Source organism: Scatophagus argus, chromosome 20 (genome assembly GCF_020382885.2).
Source record: "Scatophagus argus isolate fScaArg1 chromosome 20, fScaArg1.pri, whole genome shotgun sequence".
Taxonomy (NCBI): domain Eukaryota; kingdom Metazoa; phylum Chordata; class Actinopteri; family Scatophagidae; genus Scatophagus; species Scatophagus argus.
The window spans coordinates 19,617,305-19,638,393 of NC_058512.1; the positions used below are offsets into that span (position 1 = coordinate 19,617,305).

Genomic DNA, 21,089 nt, shown 5'->3' on the forward strand with positions numbered 1-21,089 from the left:
CCAGGCGGCTTGCACCACAGCTCTTGTAAGGGCAGCCTGTTCACTCCCCATTAAAACACATTATACCGAAAGTTGACTGCCGTTCACCTAGGGGGCACTCGCGAGATAGACCTCAATGAACGGGAGTGAATGGGGCTAAGATTTACGACTAGCAGTTTTACGTTACGGTAGGCTAACTTCAATTATCATTTACTTTAACATCACAATCATACGGTTTCGGATCTGTGTATTATAGTCTACGTATTTTCCAAACTAAAGCAGATGTTAGAGGCGTGGTTAAAACAAAACACAAACAAATGCCGTAAATTGGCGCGTAACGCCGCAAATATTTAAATAGTAATACAAAAAGGTACTTCGTCACTAAAAGGCAGAACAACCTAATATAATGGAACTGTATCTGCTGTCTCAACCGCATGTACTGAACACATATAGAAAAATGCAGATTTTCATCATTTGCATTTAGCATTGCATTTGGAGTTGCACCTACCTGTTCAAACTTGACCAATAATAATAAATTGTAATCACAAAAAAATGATATATTTTTTCAGAAATTATGTTTAGTTAAAGCTGTGGTTCTCATAAATGCTTTTTTGTCAGGCTCATCTTTATTAGCATGGAGTTGCAGAAGTCAAAGAGAATAAAAAAACAATGTATAGGCTTTTACAAAAATAATCCCTTTCAGTCATGACCCACTAGAAGTGTGTGGTAGTGTCTGTATCTGCAGAGATCCTACCTTGTTCCCTTAATGACTTATTATTGTTTTGGTGAGTTCAAGGCGTTTCTGTTGATTGTTGAATCTCATTCCCATTCCCAACTTTTCTCTTAATTTCAAATTTGATCTGATGTAAACTTGAATGAAAAGTATTTTTAAAAAAAAAACAAAAAACATTTTGCCTTGTCACATTCTTGTGTAGCTAGCTTCTGCAGCTTTTGTCACCTTCTAATGTTATCTAAGATTCGCTCTGGTCTAACAGACGATCTTTGGACAATGAACAATGAGCATCTTTGCCAAATCACAGCATGTTAAAGCCTAGAGTTTACATTTCCAAACATGAAATCAGTGTAAAATGTCTGTTTTACACTGACTTCATGTTTGTCATCACAATTTGCACAAATATACACAATTTTCTTTATAATATTATCAACCAATCAATCAAAGTTTGTTTATATAGCTGCATACAAAGACACACACACACACAAAAAAAAACCTATAGCTGTAGTGTGGTTATAAACAAGCAGAATAAACGGAGACTCAATAAAACAGGAAAAACATGAACTGAGGAAAAAAAATATCCTAATAGGCAATGAGGACATTATCTGTCAAAATTATTACATCATCCATTTAAAAAAAGACCCACCTTAAAAGTATTAAATTAACAGACATAATAAATATCAGTCAGGACATTTTGTTACATTTTTGGTCCAGTTATTACATTATTAGGTTTTATGACATTTTCACTCAAGTTATGTGTTTATTAACCTTTACAGGAAAGTACTACCTTAGTGGTCTTGTCCTAAATGTTTATAAATTGATCTTTCCAGTCACAATGTCTTGATATAGAGATACAGTCAGGAGAATATAGTCCTTCTGAGAGACATCTAAGAAATACAGAGGATCTTGGGTGATGTTCAGATTAAACCCTTCCTGGACCAGCTTCACCTTCTGCTGCTTGAAGGTCTCAGTCACACACAGAGAGCTCTGAAAAAACACAAGCAGGGATGCAAATGAACAACATAACTTTACACTTAAAACACACACTGAAGGTAACGAATGACTTACCTGTATTCTGAGAAACCATGGCCAGGCATAGGCAGGAAGTGTTTTTACCAAATGGTTGTAGAGTTTCTTTCCATTTAATTTATGATCCTGTTTTAAGACGATAGCAGCCATACCTGCTCTACCTTCATGCCCTGTGTACACAATTGGAAAAGGTCAAAAAGTCATATTCAGCTTGGTATAAGGCACATGTACCATTTTGCTGCCATATTCAAACAGAGTGCAAACCATGCCCAACTGACACCTGCCTGTATACCCACTTATTGATGGTGGGTGGAGGGGAGTGGAGCAGTGGAGGGGCACATCTTCATAGTAGTATGAATGTTATATTAACAGGACAAAACACCAGCAATAAACCTACAAGACACCTCTAGGATGAAGATACTCTTTGGTCTAATTCAGACAGCTGAAACAGATAGCTGAACTTTGAAACAGTCTTTGCTTTTACTTCCAGAACACTGTGTCATCTGAAATAACTTCTCCCGTGTCTCAAGTCTATACCAAATGAAGTGAAAAACGCATTCACAGATCTGACACTATTGTACCACTGGACCACTGTAGATTATGCAGTTCCATAAATCACAGTTTAACGTTTAGATTCCACAGACCTGGTATGGTGACTCCATAGACGCTGGCCCCCTGGATAAAATCAAGAAGACCCAAAACCTCTGACACCTCTGTGGTGGAAACATTCTCTCCTTTCCATCTGTAGGACACATGGGGAAATTCAAGATTCAAAGATTTTCATTGTCAATTCACTATATGAGCTGGACATACAGGAGAATTGAAATACTGTTTCTCTCTTACTTTAGTACTAATGTCATACAATTAAATCCAAAAAAACTGATTTTTTTTTTGTAACTTGTGGGCAGAAGAAACAGGATGTGATCACATTATTGACACATCATGACTTTTAAGTTTATGAAGATGAACTTTTTGACAAACAGTTGCTTAATTAAACACCCAGCTGTTACGAAGAAACATGATCATTCATGTTGAGTTTGTGCCATCCAATGAATATAAGTCCAACATTCACTCTCTTTAAGCTCTGCTATTGGCCTGTACCAGTTTCTGATGGAAGTATCTGTCTGTTCAGCTGCTAATTGCTCCACTACGTCCACAATCAATTCTCTAACTGTGTCTGTCTGTTGCTCAGTAGTAGTGTCCATCTCAATGGGGCTAATTTTTTGTGGTGGTAGCCATTTTTGGACACTAGAGGACACCATTGTATTGGCTTACAAATACACACATATGACATGCAATATACTGTAGGTTTGATGTGATATGACATGACACAGAAATGAGACACAAGATTATAAAATTGGAAGAGAGAGACAGAGACTTATGGTCCACAGGAGGAAGTCCAGAGCTCCTGACTGACACTGGACACACTTTGTTTGTTTGTCCCAGTGATCTACATATTGATTTGCACATAGAGCATGGAACTGACTGGCAAGTGAACACACCTCATAGCACTACATTAATTAAGAGTTGTCCACTTGTGATTGGATCACCCAAGACATATGTTAACACCAGGTATAAACAGTCTCAAAGATTTAACTAGAAACCCTTTAGAGCAGTTAATCAGGCTTTAAAACCAGCTCACCACAAGCTGGAGTTGTTACAAAATCTCTGAGATCACAACTTTCCTTAATATTTGGCTTCTGCCTCCTGCCTGGTCATCACCCCAATCCCCTCAGCTGGGTTCACCACTCATCTCCTCATCTCCAAGTACCCACTCAATGCTGCTAACTGAGCAAGGTAATGCAGCTAACGGTCCTATTAGCTAGCTGACTCTGCCTGAACTGACAAGCTTGGAGCATTGGTGGCTAGCACAGGAGCCGAATGACTTAATAACAATACGACTGGCCTTTATTAGTACAGCAGTGGGGAAATTCTCAACAGTCATAGACATTAATGAAGATTTTTTTCATGACAGGTCCCATGTTATGACACCTCTGTGCACATCTTTAAATAAAGTGTTACTGGATATCTTATCTCAATCAAAAAGAACTCATGTTATTGATGGCGGAAATGCACAAAGATAGCTCTATTGACCTAATCTGAAATATATAGCAGTTCAGTCAAATAGGCATGAGATAAATAACTGAAAATTACAGCTAAAACATGTCAGGTGTAGAGTGTTTTGAACTGGATGGTTTTTGAATGATCTTAGAAAACATAGGTTCAGGGTTTCTATTCAATGTGACATCAACAAAACATCCTCATTCTCAACTTGCCAACAGAAATACCTTAGCAAGGTTGCATTGACACAGTTTTCATTACATGGACAGTTAGGTACCTGAAGGTGTCGCCGATGCGGTCATGGAAGTAGAGAAAGCCCTTGTGATCACGAAGTAGAAGGTCTCCAGTGTTGAAATAGACATCCCCAGGTTTGAACACTCCCCTGACCAGCTTCTTCTCAGACTGGACCTTGTTTCCAGCATAGCCCAAAAACTGGTTCATGGCTGTCAGAGGAGCTACCAGTATCCCTGCCTCTCCTGCACACAGAAACAAGATGTACATTTAGTACATCACACACACACACACACAAACTGGGCTGAACATTAGCAATAGCCAGTCGACATTGGACATTTTTTTCTGGGAGTTAAAAATTACCCAGTATTGATCGATATTCATTCCATCCATCGTCAAACAACAATGCATTGTTCAGAGCCCTAATACAAATCTCTGTATCTGACTGACTGACTTGTTAATGGTCTTGACATGTGATTCATTTACCTATTTTTGCTTGTATGCATCTTCCAGAGTCCGATCGAACTGGCTCATATGTTTGTGGATCAAATCTCAGGAGCTCAAAGGGCATAGAAAGCTGAAAAAGATTACAATAGTTGTTAATTGATGTGCAACTACGACTAGGGCCTTCTGCTTCCATAGTCATCCACTAGTTTTCACCGTAATTGCACACAACGAGAAGGAAGACACACACACCATTACACTGTGCTCCTAAATTCACATTTAACTGTTGTGAAAAATGACTGCGTAATGCCCTACTCTATAATGTTACTATATACCTCTGTTGTCATTCTACTAATTGTCACACATTACATTTGTAGTAACGTATATTCCTGGGAAAGAAGAAACTAAATTCTTTCTTTGGTGTTTACTGCTGTTTTCTTTCCACCTGCTTGTTGTGGCCATCCAACTTCTAACACTGAGACAAGACTGAAGTCTTTTATTGTCTTCAGATACAGTACCGGATGAAATTTGATGCATGTAAACAAAAGCGTCCATCAGATCCATCCATCCATTTTCTATACCGCTTATCCGTCAGGGTCACGGGGAGCTGGAGCCTATCCCAGCTGACTACGGGCGAGAGGCGGGGTTCACCCTGGACTGGTCACCAGTCAATCACAGGGCCAACACACAAAGACAGACAACCACACACTCTCACACTCACACCTAGGGGCAATTTAGAGTAGCCAATTAACCTAATGTGCATGTTTTTGGTATTGTGGGAGGAAGCCGGAGTACCCGGAGAAAACCCACGCAGGCACAAGGAGAACATGCAAACTCAACATAGAAGGGCCCAGACCGGGATTCGAACCTGGAACCCTCTTGCTATGAGGCGACAGCACTAACCACTGCACCACCCTCCATCAGATCCAGTCAACAAAACTTAGAGGTGAGTAGAATACATACAGAAGATAATAAGGTGCATGTGCTGCCACAACACTGGACAATCACCCAGTTGGGAGAACAGGAAATGATTTAAGTTATTTATTAAACACTAAGCCTGCCTATCAACTGTCACTATGTGAATGATAGATACAGTAGACACGAACTGTGAAATAAGACTTCCCCCATACATTTTTTCTTCTTTTCTTTTCTTGTATGTTAGATGAAAACATAGGAAAACCCTTTCAGGAAGTGACTCTGTCACTAATCTTGATTTAGTTAGAGATAATGATTCTCTGCAGAGAATTAAGTGTTAATGCAACTATATAGGATATAAATCTGACAGTTAACAATCAATAGTATAGGATGGATTCATTTTTCATTATTTTTGTTTTCATGTCTTAATTTTGGAATGCATGGTTTACCTGCTTTGTCTTCACCTTTGTATTTGACTCATCAACTAATGTTTTGCCAGGAGTCAATTCCACCATCCTGGATGACCCATCCTCCATTCTTCTAACTCCCATAAAGTGTGTGTTACGCTACATTTCTCTCTAAATATGTCCTTCTCTGCTTTCTCCATAAGTCTCTGAAATTGTCTGTCTACTAAAATGTGTAAACATATTTTTTTGTTTCAGAACATATAATTATTTCTATTTTATAAAATTCAAAATCTGTTAAATTACAGGCTACCACATAGCTATCTAATGAGTTTTAGTAATAGCTTTTAACACAATGATATAAGAAAATGCAGTTAACATGTGAGTGCATTTGATATCAACCTGTATAAAGTATTATTCATCTAAGATTTGAATGCCAAGATGATGATAATCTTAGTGTTTTACTGTTATATAGTTCTTAGCTACAGATGACAAAATTAAGGTGTTGATATTATTCTGTGTCATTTGTCTGTGTAGATTCTTAGTCACCCAAACCCACCCGCCCGAATGTCGCAACGGTATGGAACAAAATGTAAGTTCCACCAGGGGAACAAAAATGCAACATACAACAACAATATACTGTATACCTATGTATCAAATGTCGATATATTACAATCTAAACCCATTCTTTCATGAATTAACTATTTATTAATTATGTAAAATAATGAACTTACGAAATATACTCAGTGCATTTATGTAACAGCACTTACAATACCCGAAACTCCACTGACTTTGTTGACAAGGTTGGACATCTGAGACACTCCCCAGATGAGACCATGGTGTCATTCACTTCGCTCTTCACATGTGTATCCACATCTGAAGCTGTGATGACTGTCAGGGAGCGCCATCTACAGGACCATATCCTACATAGCAGAACAGATTTTACCCCAGACCAGATTTGCAAACTTCTCAACCTCTGTCTGACCACCACGTATTTCCAATTTAATAGGGGCTTCTACAGGCAGAAACATGGTTGTGCCATGGGCTCTCCAGTCTCTGCCATTGTGGCCAACCTCTACATGGAAGAAGTTGAGAAGAGAGCTTAGAACTCCTTCAAGGGCACAACACTGAGCCGCTGGTTCAGGTACATGGACGAAACCTGGGTCAAGATTAAATCCCATGAGATAGAAGCCGTCACTGAACTTATTAACTCTGTTGACAACACCATCAAGTTCACACAGGAGGATATCAAAGATAACAGGCAGTCATTTTTGGACTGTGCTGTGCATATTGAGGAGGACAGGAGTCTTAATATTGAGGTGTAACGGAAACCAACACACAGAAGAGTATCTTCTAATCTTGGTCTGCTTATTTCTATTTATCCTTAACATGTCATTGATATGTCAGGCACAGGAAAATCTTCTCACCTGTTACTTGCTCATATGGCGACAAACACCAGGCCTACACTTACCAAAGAAAGTTAATCAAATTATGCCTGATGGTGATAATAAATATTGTAGTTCAGTGGCAGTATATGAAACTATATTGTAACTACTTTAATTGAGCCATAAGAAGTCCTCTGTGAGACCATGCCATTTACTCAAGCAATAATGTCTGAACACCGCTTGTTTGAAAGTCTTTTCAGTTTATTACAAACATTCTTGTGCATAGCAGTGACACTGTTAAAGTTCTAGTAACAGTGCAAATAAGGTGCCAACAGCAAAAGACTGTGTGCAAACAGATAAATAACACTGCAAATGAGGTGACAAATGAAAATACAATGTGCAAACCCATATAAATATCACTGCATGTGCTCATATGGATCGATTCCACCAATTTTATTTTTTCGAGGTACCAAGCCTGTGGAACAGGGTCCAGCTTGTCTCGGTACGGTCCATTACCTTTCTCTTTTGTACACTCCATTTTTTCATGGCGTGTCTCTCTCTCTCTCTCTCTCTTGCAGCACTGTATGTAACGCAAAGTGATGTAAACCAAAAACTTTTGCCCGCAAAAATGGCGACTGCGGCACACAAATGCCCTTTTAAGCCCTATAAAAGCCGAGAGCATTAAGAAAGAGCACATACACAAGACAGCGCTTAAGATCTTCAGCTACACCAACTGGAACTTAATCAAATCCTCAAAAGGCAATCTATGTCCATCTATGTCCACCTGAAACAACGTTCCTTCAACAGAGGCGGTAGCCTGCACCACCACCTATCGTCCACCTACATCCTAGTAGCCTTGAGATCCTTCCTCAGGAGACTTACACCCCCCCCCCCCGACCAGTTAATCAGAGCTGAAGAGGCTTTTCGCCTGAGAGGTGAAATGTCTTTGCTTAAACTGAAGTCCAGCTGCCCCAACTTTCTTCTACTAAAGTTCTTCTACTCTGTGTCATTTGATTAAATAATGTTACAAGTTCTAAGTGCTTCCACTGGTTCTCATGATATATCACATATATTGATGATAAAATGAGTGAGTATACAACTTGCAAGAGCGTGTACTTCAAATATTCTATAGAAATAAATTTATTCCGATTTAAATTTGGAGCCCAGTTTTTCTCCCCACACACACACTCCCCAAAAGCAAGCCACCTAAGATCTTTCTGACTCAATTCATTTATGCTGGGGGCAATAGCTTTTCTTTGGTCCTTGTACGATTGAATATTACCCACATAAAACTTTAATTTGATTAGATTTGCTGTAATCAATATGAATAAAATGTATACAGATTCAAGGTTAATATTTTTTTTTATCTTAATGTATTCAGGGGGGTTCACTGAGAGCAAGGTCTTCTTTTTCAGGCATACCCTGATAACTTTCACACTTGGAAGATGCTCACTATAAACGCATTCTGATTCTGATTTGGAGAAGGTGGAGTTTGCATGTTCTCCTTGTGCCTGCGTGGGTTTTCTCCGGGTACTCCGGCTTCCTCCCACAATACCAAAAACATGTGTGAGTGTGAGAGTGTGTGGTTGTCTGTCTTTGTGTGTTGGCCCTGTGATTGACTGGCGACAGGTCCAGGGTGAACCCCGCCTCTCGCCCGTAGTCAGCTGGGATAGGCTCCAGCTCCCCCGCGACCCTGACGGATAAGCGGTATAGAAAATGGATGGATGGATGCATTTTTTCACTCTTCTTACCTTGTTGAAATAGCTTGCCCTTCCTATTGGTCCCACTTCATCTGTGTAATTGAGGAAACCGATGCTGGCCTCAGTCAAGCCGTACCCCTCTCTGATCTTTATTTTAGGAAAGCGTTTGATAAACTCCTTCCAAACATCTGAACTGAGACCACTTCCTGCTGCAAGCCAAACATTATGAGCTCTCTCCTCTGGAACCTGGAGGCAGAATAAGACTTGGATTAAAAAGTAGCTTTTAACTATTTAAAAGAATGGTCCTACTTTCAGGAAACATGTACTGGCTTGTCCAAAGTTAAATGATTATTCCTACTACCTTGCAACTCATGAAAAGACATGAAAAATCCATGAACCCATTTTGTACATAGGGGACAACTGTCCTAGAGCCCCAAATCATGGAGTTTCAAAAAGTCCCAGGTTTTCTGTATGTCAGCTGGCTTTGTAGTTTGATTAAATGAAATGTATTTGGGAATTTGCACCCATAAAATACAAAATCAATTAAGCAGGTACTGCTTTGTTAAATAAAGTTGCCCCTGTCTTGCAGAGGGAAAATTGTACAAACTGCTACAACTGCTACTGCTACAAACTGTACAGGCTGGTTTTGTTGTGCTTTAGTTCATCTTGAATAACCACCAATAGGTAGGAACTTCCAAGCTTGATGAGCTACATGTACCATCAGTGCTTCATGGTCCTCTGAAAATTAATCTTGATGACTTCTGGACCTTATTGCTAGTTGCCACCATCAGGACAGAATGTCCAGTTGTTCCAAGAAAAGTAAATCTAAAGAGCACATTCCATGATATTTACTCGGTACCAATTTAGCCCCTCTACTAATCATCCTCTTAGATTTGTACCATACAAGATGATCATAATATTGAACATACTGTAATGAACACTGTCATCTCTGTGTCTTTAAACTTCTAGTGTTATAATTTAGAATGAAGAAAAAGACATGCATTTTAAATGTTATCAGGCTTACCGTGGGGTGATTGACTAGGTATCGACAGAGCTCTCCTATGTACTGCACCACAGTTACATTGTGTTTCACACAGTCCTTCCAAAACTGACTGGCAGAAAACTTCCTTTTTATCACACATGTTGCACCTGTGATCCAAAGGAGAAAATGGCAAGCCAAACAGGAGGTGGTGTAAGACAATAACTTCTAAAAAATGTTGATACAATACAAATAATTGCGGCTTGTGATCGGAGGGTCACCGGTTCGATTCCCCCACCGGACGGGCAGGTAAAATTTGGGTGTGGTGGAGTGATTAATGCGAAAAAAAATGCCCCCCCCCTTCATTAGCCGGCTGATGTGCCCTTGAGCAAGGCACTTAACCCCCCAATATGCTCCTCGGGCGCTTGATGCTGCCCACTGCTCCTGTGTGTGTTTCACTGCATGTAATTTGCCAGGTGTTGCATGTGTGTGTTTAACTAAGGATGGGATAAATGCAGTAGTCAAATTCAGTATGTGTACATGTAAAAATATATATAAAGTTGATTCTATTCTATTTTCATATGTGATGTGAAGTACAGCTGTTCTTACCAAGGTGTATGCATCCTCCAACTCCCAACAGGGAAGCAGACATGTGGTAAAGAGGAAGAGTAATGTAGATGATGTCATCAGATGTGGCTCCACACATATGAAAGAAGGCCATACTCATAATGGCTTTCAGATGACCCACACAGGCTGCTTTGGGGAGACCTGGAAGTAAATGGCACATGCACTGCAGAAATGGCTCACATGTTTCCAAGCACAGTTAAAGTTGCATCTGCTGGGTGTTTTGTGATTCTTTTGGTTCTCTGAATCTTGATGGAATTGAACAAAGCACTCGTTTAGAAAACTCTTACTGCATTTCATCCTACTTTATTAGTCAGCGTATGACTACATATGAACTGCAAAAAACGACAAATTAATTTTCAAATTCAGTTAACACTTGCTAACACTCTGAGAGTGAAAATGTTAACATGCCTGTAAATGTTGTTCTGAATCAATGATCTAATAGTGTTTGCATACTAACATTTGCTGATTAAGAATGAAGTCCAGCTGGAAATGTCATTACGTGCGTGTATTTAGTCATAAATCAAAGTATGAGACAAATTTGTTGATGTAGGTTCTCAGTCATCCAAGTCACGATAGTTCTTCAGAACTTCAGAACTGAAGAGGCCTTTCGGATGAGAGGTGAAACGTCTTTAACAACCTAGGAGATATCCGGTTGCTTCTAGCACTTACCAACTATGAGACACATTAAAAAGTTGACCTGATGATGGCATTAGATGAAAAGTCAGATGATCACCAAAGTTACTACAGTTTATCCTGCACGGAACAATAATGTCTGAATCACATTTCATGGCAATCTATTCAACTGTTGTCGAAATATTTCAGTCTGAACCAAAGTTGTGATTCAGTTTACTGCGAAATATGGTCAGTGCTAGCGCAAAGATCCATAGATATCACCTTACCTATAAGTCAGCCTCTACACTCAACTGAATCTCCATTTACAGTATTCCATTGTCGTTAATACCTTGTTATATAACATACTGTTGGTCATTCATTAATTACTGTGGCCTTCAGATAGAGATTTCAGCAATTTCAATCAATATGAAAGCTACAAATGTAATTCTAAAAAAACAATCTCACCACAAAGTCCAAATAGTCTTTCCTCATTTGCCGCTTCATCCTAAAGTGTTCAGAATTTTCTTTATTTAAACATGTATATTCCATGATAACCGGACAAGCTCCATCTACTAAGAAAGATCAAGTGATCCAGAACAATGTACCTTGTGATGAGATTGTTTTGTCAACTCCAGTTTCACAGATAAAGAATGAACTCTGAAGCTAAGACATTAAGTCAATATGGACAAATTTTTTCTTGTGCTTGGAAACATGCAATACTAATGGAAATTCTCGATGATGATTATTAATAATGAATATTCCTCTGCCTTATGTGGACGCTGTTATTACTACCAGTGCACAAGAAGCTCCTGCTTAGTGTTTCATTATTTCCTAATTTCCAATGATGTGTCTACTACAGTAATTTAGGTATGATTTTTGTGCAGTGTAAGGTGGATGGACATTAGGTAGCTTACAAAATAACTGAAGAATAAAATGCTCATGCAGTACCTGTAGTGCCCGATGTAAAAATGAAGAGAAAGTTTGACATGATGTCGACTTTGGGAAGGTCACTTAAAGATTCCTCAGACATATGGTCCAGTTTGTCTAATAAACTGATGAAGTCTTCAGAGGGTGATGTGTGATCCACCAACCACACAGTCATGTTGTCCCTCAGATCAGGCAGCACCTCCTCCACCAAATGCATCAACTCTGGATAAACAACACAATTGGTTATTTCACTGCTGCTTCATCAGAAAAAGACCAGTAAATAAACATGTCCAAAGACCTGTCTGGCCCACTATGTGGTCATTTTAGAGGTTGCACTCAGTGGTGTTGTATCAGACAATTGTGCTATAAGGCATTCCTGTTATTTTGATGAATATGTATGTGGGTTGCAGACAAGATAAGATGATGGTGATTTACAAACCACAAAACTGAAGAAGAAATTAGGTAAAAAGTCAGTTTAATTCCTATCCTTCAGGGCTACATATCATATAAATACATGCTTTGCTTATTGAGTAAAGTAATGGCATGTCAAGAGTCATGGTACTTTGATTTCTAGTTGTCAACTATCAGTACAACAAAAAAAGCTCACGTGAACCTCCGAGTTGTAACTACTCAGAGATATTGAGATTCTCCGAAATGCAATATATTCCACATGGTGAAAAGAATAAGAGATCTCAACAAACTATTGGCCAATAGCTGCAAAGCCTCCATTACTGGCAGTTGCATCTAAATTTGGCTGTAACTTTTTATCAAATAAAACAATTTCTTTCAACACCTTAGATGACATCTTATTTTTATTCTTTACAATGTTAGTATCCCAGCAGTATAAAGTAACTAACTGCATTCTCTTTTACTGTATATATATGTATATTGAGGTACTTGTACCTACCTTAGTACAACATTTCCATTTCCTGCAACTTTAAACTTCTACTCCACAGCAGTTTAACAGGCAAATATTACACTTTTTCCTCCATTACACTGTACAGCTCTAGTTACTAGCTACCTTTCAAGTTAAGAGATAACATAAAAACCATAAAAAAGATCATCTTTAAAAATATGTCTATTGACATATAAAAAACGATAGTAACACATTAAGGCAACAATAACAATAATCCAGTAATATATATAATACTGTAACTTTCTCGTATAGCAGGGACTTTTTTGATACCTTGCACTAGGGCTGCTTCTGCCTCACAGTCTATTGGTGTCCACTTACTGAAGTTACCACAGTCACACTACTGCATATACAGTTAGGTTCATATATATTGGGACAAGTATAAGTTTTGTGGCATTTGGGCTCTGTAGACCACGACACTGAATGTGAAATGAAACACTCAAGATGTGAATGAAGCGAAGACTTTCATCTTTAATTCAAGGTGTTTAACAAAAGTATGGCATTAACCCTTTAGGAATTTCAGCCATTTTTATGCACCCACCCCCATTTTTGGTGGCTCATAAATGGAACTAATGGCTGACAAGCAGTTTCAAGGCCAGGCGTGGCCTGTCCCTTCGTTAGTCCATAACAAATCTTTCTTCCTTGTTTATGGTTACCTGACCAATAGAGTGAATATACATCCTCATTTCATCATCCTATTCTGAGACTTTCCTAGAATGGGGTGTGAACTACCAATAGTATTCCCTAAATTGTATAAAGACTAGCACTGGGGAGCATCCCTTCAGAATTGAAGTGATATTGCACATGACATCGTTTGGAGTGTGTCATTTTCAAAGTCCACAGTCAAGAGACAGCTTTTCTCAAGAGCCTTCACAACAAGGTGCAAACCACTAGTAATGCTCAACAATACAAAGTCCAAAATACACTTTGCCAGAACACACCTGAAAAAACCTGCCCAGTTCTGGAATAAGATTCTCTGGACGATGAAACTAAGATTAACTTGTACCAGAATGATGTGAAAGAAAAGTATGGAGAAGGAAAGAAACCACTCATGATCCCAAGCATACCACTTCATCTGTCAAACATTGTGGAGGCAGTGTTATTGAATAGGCATGAATGGCTACCAGTGGGGCCAGGTCACCGATGTTTATTGATGACTTGACTGCTGATAAAGCAGGATGAATTCTGAAGTGTATATGACTATAATCTTTGCTCAGATTCTGCCAAATGCTGCAAAACCGATAGGACACCACTTCATATTGCACATGGATAATGACCCAAAACAAACAGCAAAAGCAACCCAAGAGTTTCTTAAGGCAAAGAAATGAGATATTCTTCACTGCCAAAGTCAGCCACCTGATCTCAGCACAACAGAGCATGCTTTTCATTTACTGAATACAAGACTGAAGGCAGAAAGAAAGACAAAGAAGCAGCAGTTGAAAGCAGCTGCAGTAAAGGCCTGGCAAAGCATCTCAAAAGAAGAAGCTTGGCATTTGGTCATGTCCATGGGTTCCAGGCCTCAGGCAGTCATGACTGCAAAGGATTTTCATCCAAGTATTAAAAACTGTTGTTATATTTGTAACTATGCTACTTTCCCATCATTTATGAACCAACAAAAATGTGGGCTGGTGCATAAAAATGGCTATAATTCCTAAATAGTTATATAAATGCCACACTTTTGTCAAACCCCTTGAATTAAAGCTGAAAGTCTCCACTTCGCTCACATCTTGAGTGTTTCATTTCAAATTCTGTGTGGTGGTGTGCAGAGGTCAAATGCCAAAAAACGTACAATTTTCACAGTATAGCTGTTGAGTCAGTGCTTACTGGTAGTGAAGCTGAATCAAATCTGATCTTGAATGCATTTTGCTAATAACAATATTGTGTTTTTACTCAAGTATAATTTTGAATGAAGGACTTACACTGTGGTATTATATCTGTGGTAGATATGAGTAGTTCTTCCTCCATTGAAAATTCACTTTTCATTCCATAATATTTATACTTCTTAATGTTTTCTAATGATGTTCCACAGCAAGTTTTTAATTACTTATTTAAACCTTATTTGTTGCTTTATATATATTTTTCTAATTTTTGTTTGCCAAAATTCAAGTTGTTTCAAAGCTACTTGTTTTCTCTTTTCTTTTTATGCTTGCTATCTGCACAGTCTATTGGGATGGTAACTATTTGGTTAGGTGGTTACTATCTTTTTCATAACTTTTCATAACTTTTTTCTCAGTATGGTTGTGGACTTAGAATATGTTTTAAATATCTAAGGTAAAATATACTACACAAATTCCAAATTATTTGATGAGAATACAGAATGGTCTAGGGTCTATAGATATATATATACTACATTGGACATTTGTAATTTCAGTAAGAAAGTACAAACTGTCCAGAAAACTGTGCTGTCAAAATTCTGGGAACCTTAACTCTCGGGGTGAATAGGTACACAAAAGTCTTTGTCCGGCCCTGCTAGGGCAATGCAAGGCTGCGTGTTGTAGCCCAGTGTGTGCGTTATACTAACAACCGACTCTCTAAAATGTTGGCTATCTTAATGTACGTGTAAAATGCAGCCACTCCCATTTACTTGTGGAGTGGCTATAGAACACTTGTACGAGGACTATTTTCAACGACCCAGACAGTTTCTATAGTCGGACTCGAGCTTCATAAATCAAAGCACAATGAGCAGATCTGACAGAGTTTACTGTAGTTAAAGTACTTCACTAAAGTGCCTAAAAACATGAGAGAAAACGTGCAATACCTGCGCCAACAACAACTGCCTTGGCTCCACAACTCTGAAAGCAGCGAAGCAGAGATGTGGCTTTCATGTTAACGTTGAGAAAGGCGATTTCACAGCCCAGTTTACACAATCCCAACCACACACAGATGAAATCCGGCTCGTTGAACATGCACAGGGCAACAATGTCTCCTTGTTTCACCGAGCCCTCGATCCTGAACGCGTTCGCGAACTGATTGCTTCTCCTGTCCACATCTTGGTATGTCAGAGTCTGGTTTTCAAATATGATGAAGGGTTTGTTCGGGTTCTTCCTTGCTTGGTAGAGAAAACAGTCGAGATATGTGACTATTCCTTGCTGCATACGAGTCTGTAATGTCGTTCTGTAACCCCTAAGTTTTAAGTAATAAATCAAGTCCTCCCATAAGAAGGGATAAGCAGTTCTCTGGTAAAGAAAAAGAGCAAGTAGTCCCGCTAAAATGCTAGTAAACACCAGAATTATCATCTTTACGTAAACGCTCCACACCTCACTTCAAGACTGCTACAAAACTTTAAATCACAGACTGCAGCTGCGCATGCCTTTAGGAATCCGGTAGTCAAACCGATAGCCCACTCATTTTGCAAATTCACAGCAGCACAATGACAGCCAATGAGTTATGAGCACGGGGATGAGCAGTTTATAGCTTTAGCAGGGACGCTACAAACTATGTTAGGGCCCTCCAGATTGACTGAATGCCTCCCACAACCCAAAGTCAAGATGTAAGAGAAATTATAAATCATCATTTGCCTGCCTGCCTTTATTATTTCACTTTGATTGATTGATTGTCACTTTGATTCTATGTGACTGCCTTGTTGTTCTTATATTTTCCCACTCTGTTTGAAAAAAAAAAAAAAAAAAAAAATTACACACAAGAATGCAAAAATGATTCCAAGTATTCAAAAAAGCACGGTAGGCCAGTGGGGGGGCAATGAAGTCTACATCAATAATACATTAACACCCAGAGAACATTTTGAGCATGCATACTGAACTTATTCTCTATTGAACAATAGTAGACAATTATTTAGTTATAGTTTTTGACAGCTATATCGCCACATGTATTTATTTAGCACTTTTCTTGTCAAGGTTTGAACTTTCTATTTGTCATTGAAGGATGACCTCCAATTTTTTATTATTAAACTCAGACAAAACTGAGATCATTATTCTAGGCCCCAAACACCTTAGAAATAGAATAGCTGATAATATTCTCTCTCTGGACGGCATTACTTTGGCCTCCAGTACGACTGCAAGGAACCTCGGCGTTATCTTTGATCAAGACGTGTCATTTATTCATCACATTAAACAGACCTCTAAGACCGCCTTCTTTCACCTCCGTAATATCGCTAAGATTAGGAGTGTCCTCTCTCAGAGTGATGCTGAAAAACTTGTTCATGCTTTTGTTACTTCTAGGCTGGACTACTGCAACTCACTATTGTCAGGATGTCCAAATTATTCTATTAATAACCTGCAGCTGATCCAAAATGCAGCAGCTAGAGTTTTAACAGGAATCAGTAAAAGGGATCATATCTCCCCCATCTTAGCTTCTCTTCACTGGCTTCCGGTAAAATTCAGAATAGACTTTAAAATTCTCCTACTTACATATAAGGCCCTAAATGGACTAGCCCCATCATACCTGCAGGATCTAATAGTCCCATATATTCCCAATAGATCACTCAGATCACAGAGTGCAGGTTTACTTACAGTTCCCAGAATTTATAAAAGTGGAACGGGAGGACGAGCCTTTAGCTATCAGGCACCCCTGCTGTGGAACCAGTTGCCAATCTGGGTTCGACAGGCAGACACCACCTCCACTTTTAAGACTAAACTTAAAACCTTTCTGTTTAGTAAAGCATATAGTTAGCACCAAATAAAGTGTGTAGGGCTGGTAGGCATAGTTTCACTCACCTCATGATATATAGCCACAGGTAGAATAGGTCTGACTAACTGTTAATCTTTAAATCTCTATCATAGCTAAGCTGCTATAGGCCTATGCTGCCGGGGGACACAAACATGATCCACCAAGCAGTTTCCCCTCCTCCTTTTCCTCTTCTATCCTCTCCCCTCGTCAGATTAACATGCAGTTCATTATTTTATGTCACTAACTGTGTGTCCAGTGCTCCTCGTAGTCTTGTGTCTCTCCCTCCCTTTCTCTCTCTCTCTCTCTCTGTATCTTTCCGCAGGTATCTCTCCATTCAGATCTTCAAGTTGAACTGTAGCCGGCTCTATGACCAACCCAATGTGTATTGTTGACATCTGCCTGTCATTCTTCTGTGCACCGACTATGGGCGGGGTGGTTCTCCCTACGGGCCGAAATCGAACTGATAGGATAGTGATTCTCAACATCACATAAAAAAAGAATACATGAATGTTACAGCAGTTCATTATAATTTTCAATACTATAAATTTCCTATAACTTGTGAAATGTTAAAATCATATTGAGGTGGTAGCAAAAAGTGAAACTAAACAGTTGAGATTTTGTTTTGCTTATCTTTTTAGTAATGTCATTTCTCATGTTGCAAATTGCTTTCCTGCCTGTACAACATCCATTGCACGTCTGCCCGTCCTGGGTGAGGGATCCCTCCTCTGTTGCTCACCCTGAGGTTTCTTCCATTTTTTCCTGTTAAAGGTTTTTCTGGGAGTTTTTCCTTAGTCGATGTGAGGGTCGAAGGGCAGAGGATGTTGCTGATGTTATGTTAAGCCCTTTGAGACAAACTGCCTGTAAAAATGGGCTATACAAATAAAGTTGACTTGACTTGACTTGACTATTTAGTTAATTCAATTCAGTTCAATTCAGTTTATTTATATAGTGCCAATTCACAACAAAAGTTATCTCATGACACTTTCCAATTTGAGCAGGTCTAGACCAAACTCTTTAATTAAATTGTAAATAGAGGGAGCCCAACATTCCCCCTTGAGCAAGCACTTGGCGACAGTGGTGAGGAAAAACTGCCTTTTAGAAGGCAGAAACCTCGGAGCAGACCCCGGCTCAAGATGGGCGGCCATCTGCCTTGACCGGTTGGGTTGAGAGAGAGAGAGAGAGAGAGAGAGAGAGAGAGAGAGAGAGAGAGAGAGAGAGTGCAAGGGAGAGAGGCAGAGGGGGTGGGGTGTGAGAGAAGGAGCACACAAGCAGAGATGCATAGCAGCAGTAATAATACCAGAAGTATCGGAATGTAGATAATGATAATGACAATGAAGTATACAGAAGGTATTATGGTGATTTTGATAACAATAGTAGTAACAATAATGGTAGTAGCTGTACTGAGTTGTAACAGATTTAAATCAGATTATGACTAAACAGTAGTAATCGCAGTAGGTTTTGAGTCAGTGTCCTGTTTTATTCTGCAGTTATCTGCATTTTGTTACATCTGTGATCAAGTTGAACAAAAACAGCATGCGTTGTGCTGCAATCACAGGTGATCAATTCTGCGCAGGTCTTCATTTTGAATGAAGACATACTCACCCAGTTGGATGGCTTGATCCCACACTGTGCAGTGACGAACCAGTATTTGTGTTTAGTCTATGAAAGGGAACACTTGGAAAGAATAAATTTTACTTACCATGCACTATTCAGTGTGGGAAAATACTGCTGAATCAGGACCTCCATTGGCAGTAGTGGAAGAAGCACTCAGATCCTCTACATAGGTAAAAGTAGCAATACCACCAATGGAAATGGTCCACTACAAGTAAAAGTTCCATATTCGAAACCCTTCTTAAGTATGTATTATCAGTAAAATGCACTTCAAGTATCAAAAATACAAGTACTCATTCTGCAGAAAAACATTTATTGCTATATCTGATGTTTTTGGATTAACATTACTACAAAATGAATGTATTAAATTTTATTATTGTGAATGTTTAAGGTTGAGCTAATTTAATTACATTATATAGTTACTGTTGTAGTTTAATCTACAGCATAGCATTATTCTATAAGATCATCTTATGTTTGTAGTTTGTTTGGCTTTGTCTTGCTAGGACCATGTATCTCTAAACAGTCAACTTTTCATTAACAGCCCTGTTTTCAGCTTTGTGACATTTTTACAGCTATTTCAAGAGGGATTTTAAATAGTTTATTTAGCCTCCATCTGTGTTCTCTGTGCATCAGGCATAATAAAACTAGGACGCTGGAAGCTAAATGAAAACAGTTGAGTTACAGAGCAAGACTGTATTTCAAGGATCAGGATCAAGGATCCTTTGTCATTCTCACCATGAGAACATGAAAAGAACAAAATTCTGTACTCAGATCTCAGGGAATAAAATATACCTCTTAAGAAAAATATGAAATAAAATAATAAAAACACAGTAATGAGTAGTCTGCAGCCATTGAGGCATTTGACAGTACAGAGAAGTGCTCATGTTGTCCTACAGCATGATGACTATGACTTCATCAGTGAAACGGAACATTTAATATAATACACAAAATAAACAACACTATAGCAATACATGTTATGACATAACCTGTGGATTCATAACTTTGAACCCCGTGGCATTACTTCTATGTAACAGTAGAGGGCGTTTCACTTATTACATGTAGTATCTCTTGGGCCTGGAGATGAATTTTTGTCACATTCATGATTTAATCATAACAAATAACTTACTGATGCTACTTCCATTTCCTACAACACCAAGAAACAAAACAGAACACCCTAGTGATTTTTAAAATTAAAGTTATTTCTTAAATTATATCTGACAATATATACATGATGATTATGTGATAATTAAAAATACAAATTGGCTTAAGTTAGAGTAAAATGTATACTCTTTAACCTATGTTCAGAATGCAAAGATAAAAGTATAACCTGAGCAGACATTTTAGGTCTTTAATAACCAGATTCCATTTTGACACTGTCAAATTTACATACGCTGCAAGAAATACCAGTAGACATACCAGAATTCTGGCGCTGGAGCCTGTTACTGCAGCCACCATGCAATATTCCTATTGGAGATGTTCAGTTGGTTAAGTGTGTCATAATATTCACGATGTTTATAGAACTTCATCCACCATCCTTGTCTGAATTGTATATATATCGTCTACACAACTGTATATTTTTTGCATTTTCTATATAACCTTGTAACTTTTTTTATAATCTTTTGTATTTTTTGTCATTTTCTTGTATTTTTGAACTGTCTTATTTCATAGTGATGTTTTTCATGAGACTACATTTATTTATTTCACTGGAGTTTTATTTCATAATGCCACATTTATTTCATGGCTCTATTTATTTCCATTTCTATACCTATATATATCTATATATTATCTTCAGCCCAAAGCAAATGCACCAGGTTCTGAAAGCCATTGCGCAGACAGGATGGAAGATCTTAGTGGTGTCAGCATGCTGACCTTAGCTGCTGAAACTGATCAACATGGCTTGTCAGAGGACACCA

General features: G+C 38.6%; 1 protein-coding gene and 1 long non-coding RNA gene across 2 annotated transcripts; one reads left to right on the top strand and one right to left on the bottom strand.

The window, feature by feature from the left end:
- Nucleotides 1-869: 869 nt before the first annotated feature.
- On the bottom strand, nucleotides 870-16,281 carry LOC124051605 (long-chain fatty acid transport protein 6). The gene is made up of 10 exons (XM_046375149.1): nucleotides 15,698-16,281; nucleotides 12,048-12,248; nucleotides 10,470-10,628; nucleotides 9,906-10,030; nucleotides 8,933-9,127; nucleotides 4,520-4,610; nucleotides 4,080-4,278; nucleotides 2,386-2,483; nucleotides 1,781-1,911; nucleotides 870-1,699 (listed from the first exon to the last, which is right to left on the bottom strand). Exons 1-10 carry the CDS (start codon nucleotides 16,173-16,175, stop codon nucleotides 1,523-1,525), a joined length of 1,854 nt encoding a protein of 617 aa, XP_046231105.1. The 5' UTR covers nucleotides 16,176-16,281; the 3' UTR covers nucleotides 870-1,522.
- On the top strand, nucleotides 5,396-7,315 carry LOC124051629. The gene is made up of 3 exons (XR_006841860.1): nucleotides 5,396-5,423; nucleotides 6,334-6,388; nucleotides 6,806-7,315. It is a non-coding gene; the product is annotated as an uncharacterized LOC124051629 (long non-coding RNA).
- Nucleotides 16,282-21,089: the final 4,808 nt, after the last annotated feature.

Coding starts and splice junctions, on each gene's coding strand:
- LOC124051605 (XM_046375149.1), bottom strand. CDS start 16,175: ATGATAATTCTGGTGTTTACTAGCATTTTAGCGGGACTACTTGCTCTT. Junction 10,629..12,047: donor TTTTACATCGGGCACTACAG/GTACTGCATGAG, acceptor ATTTACTTCCAG/GTCTCCCCAAAGCAGCCTGT. Junction 9,128..9,905: donor ACCTAGTCAATCACCCCACG/GTAAGCCTGATA, acceptor TTCTGCCTCCAG/GTTCCAGAGGAGAGAGCTCA.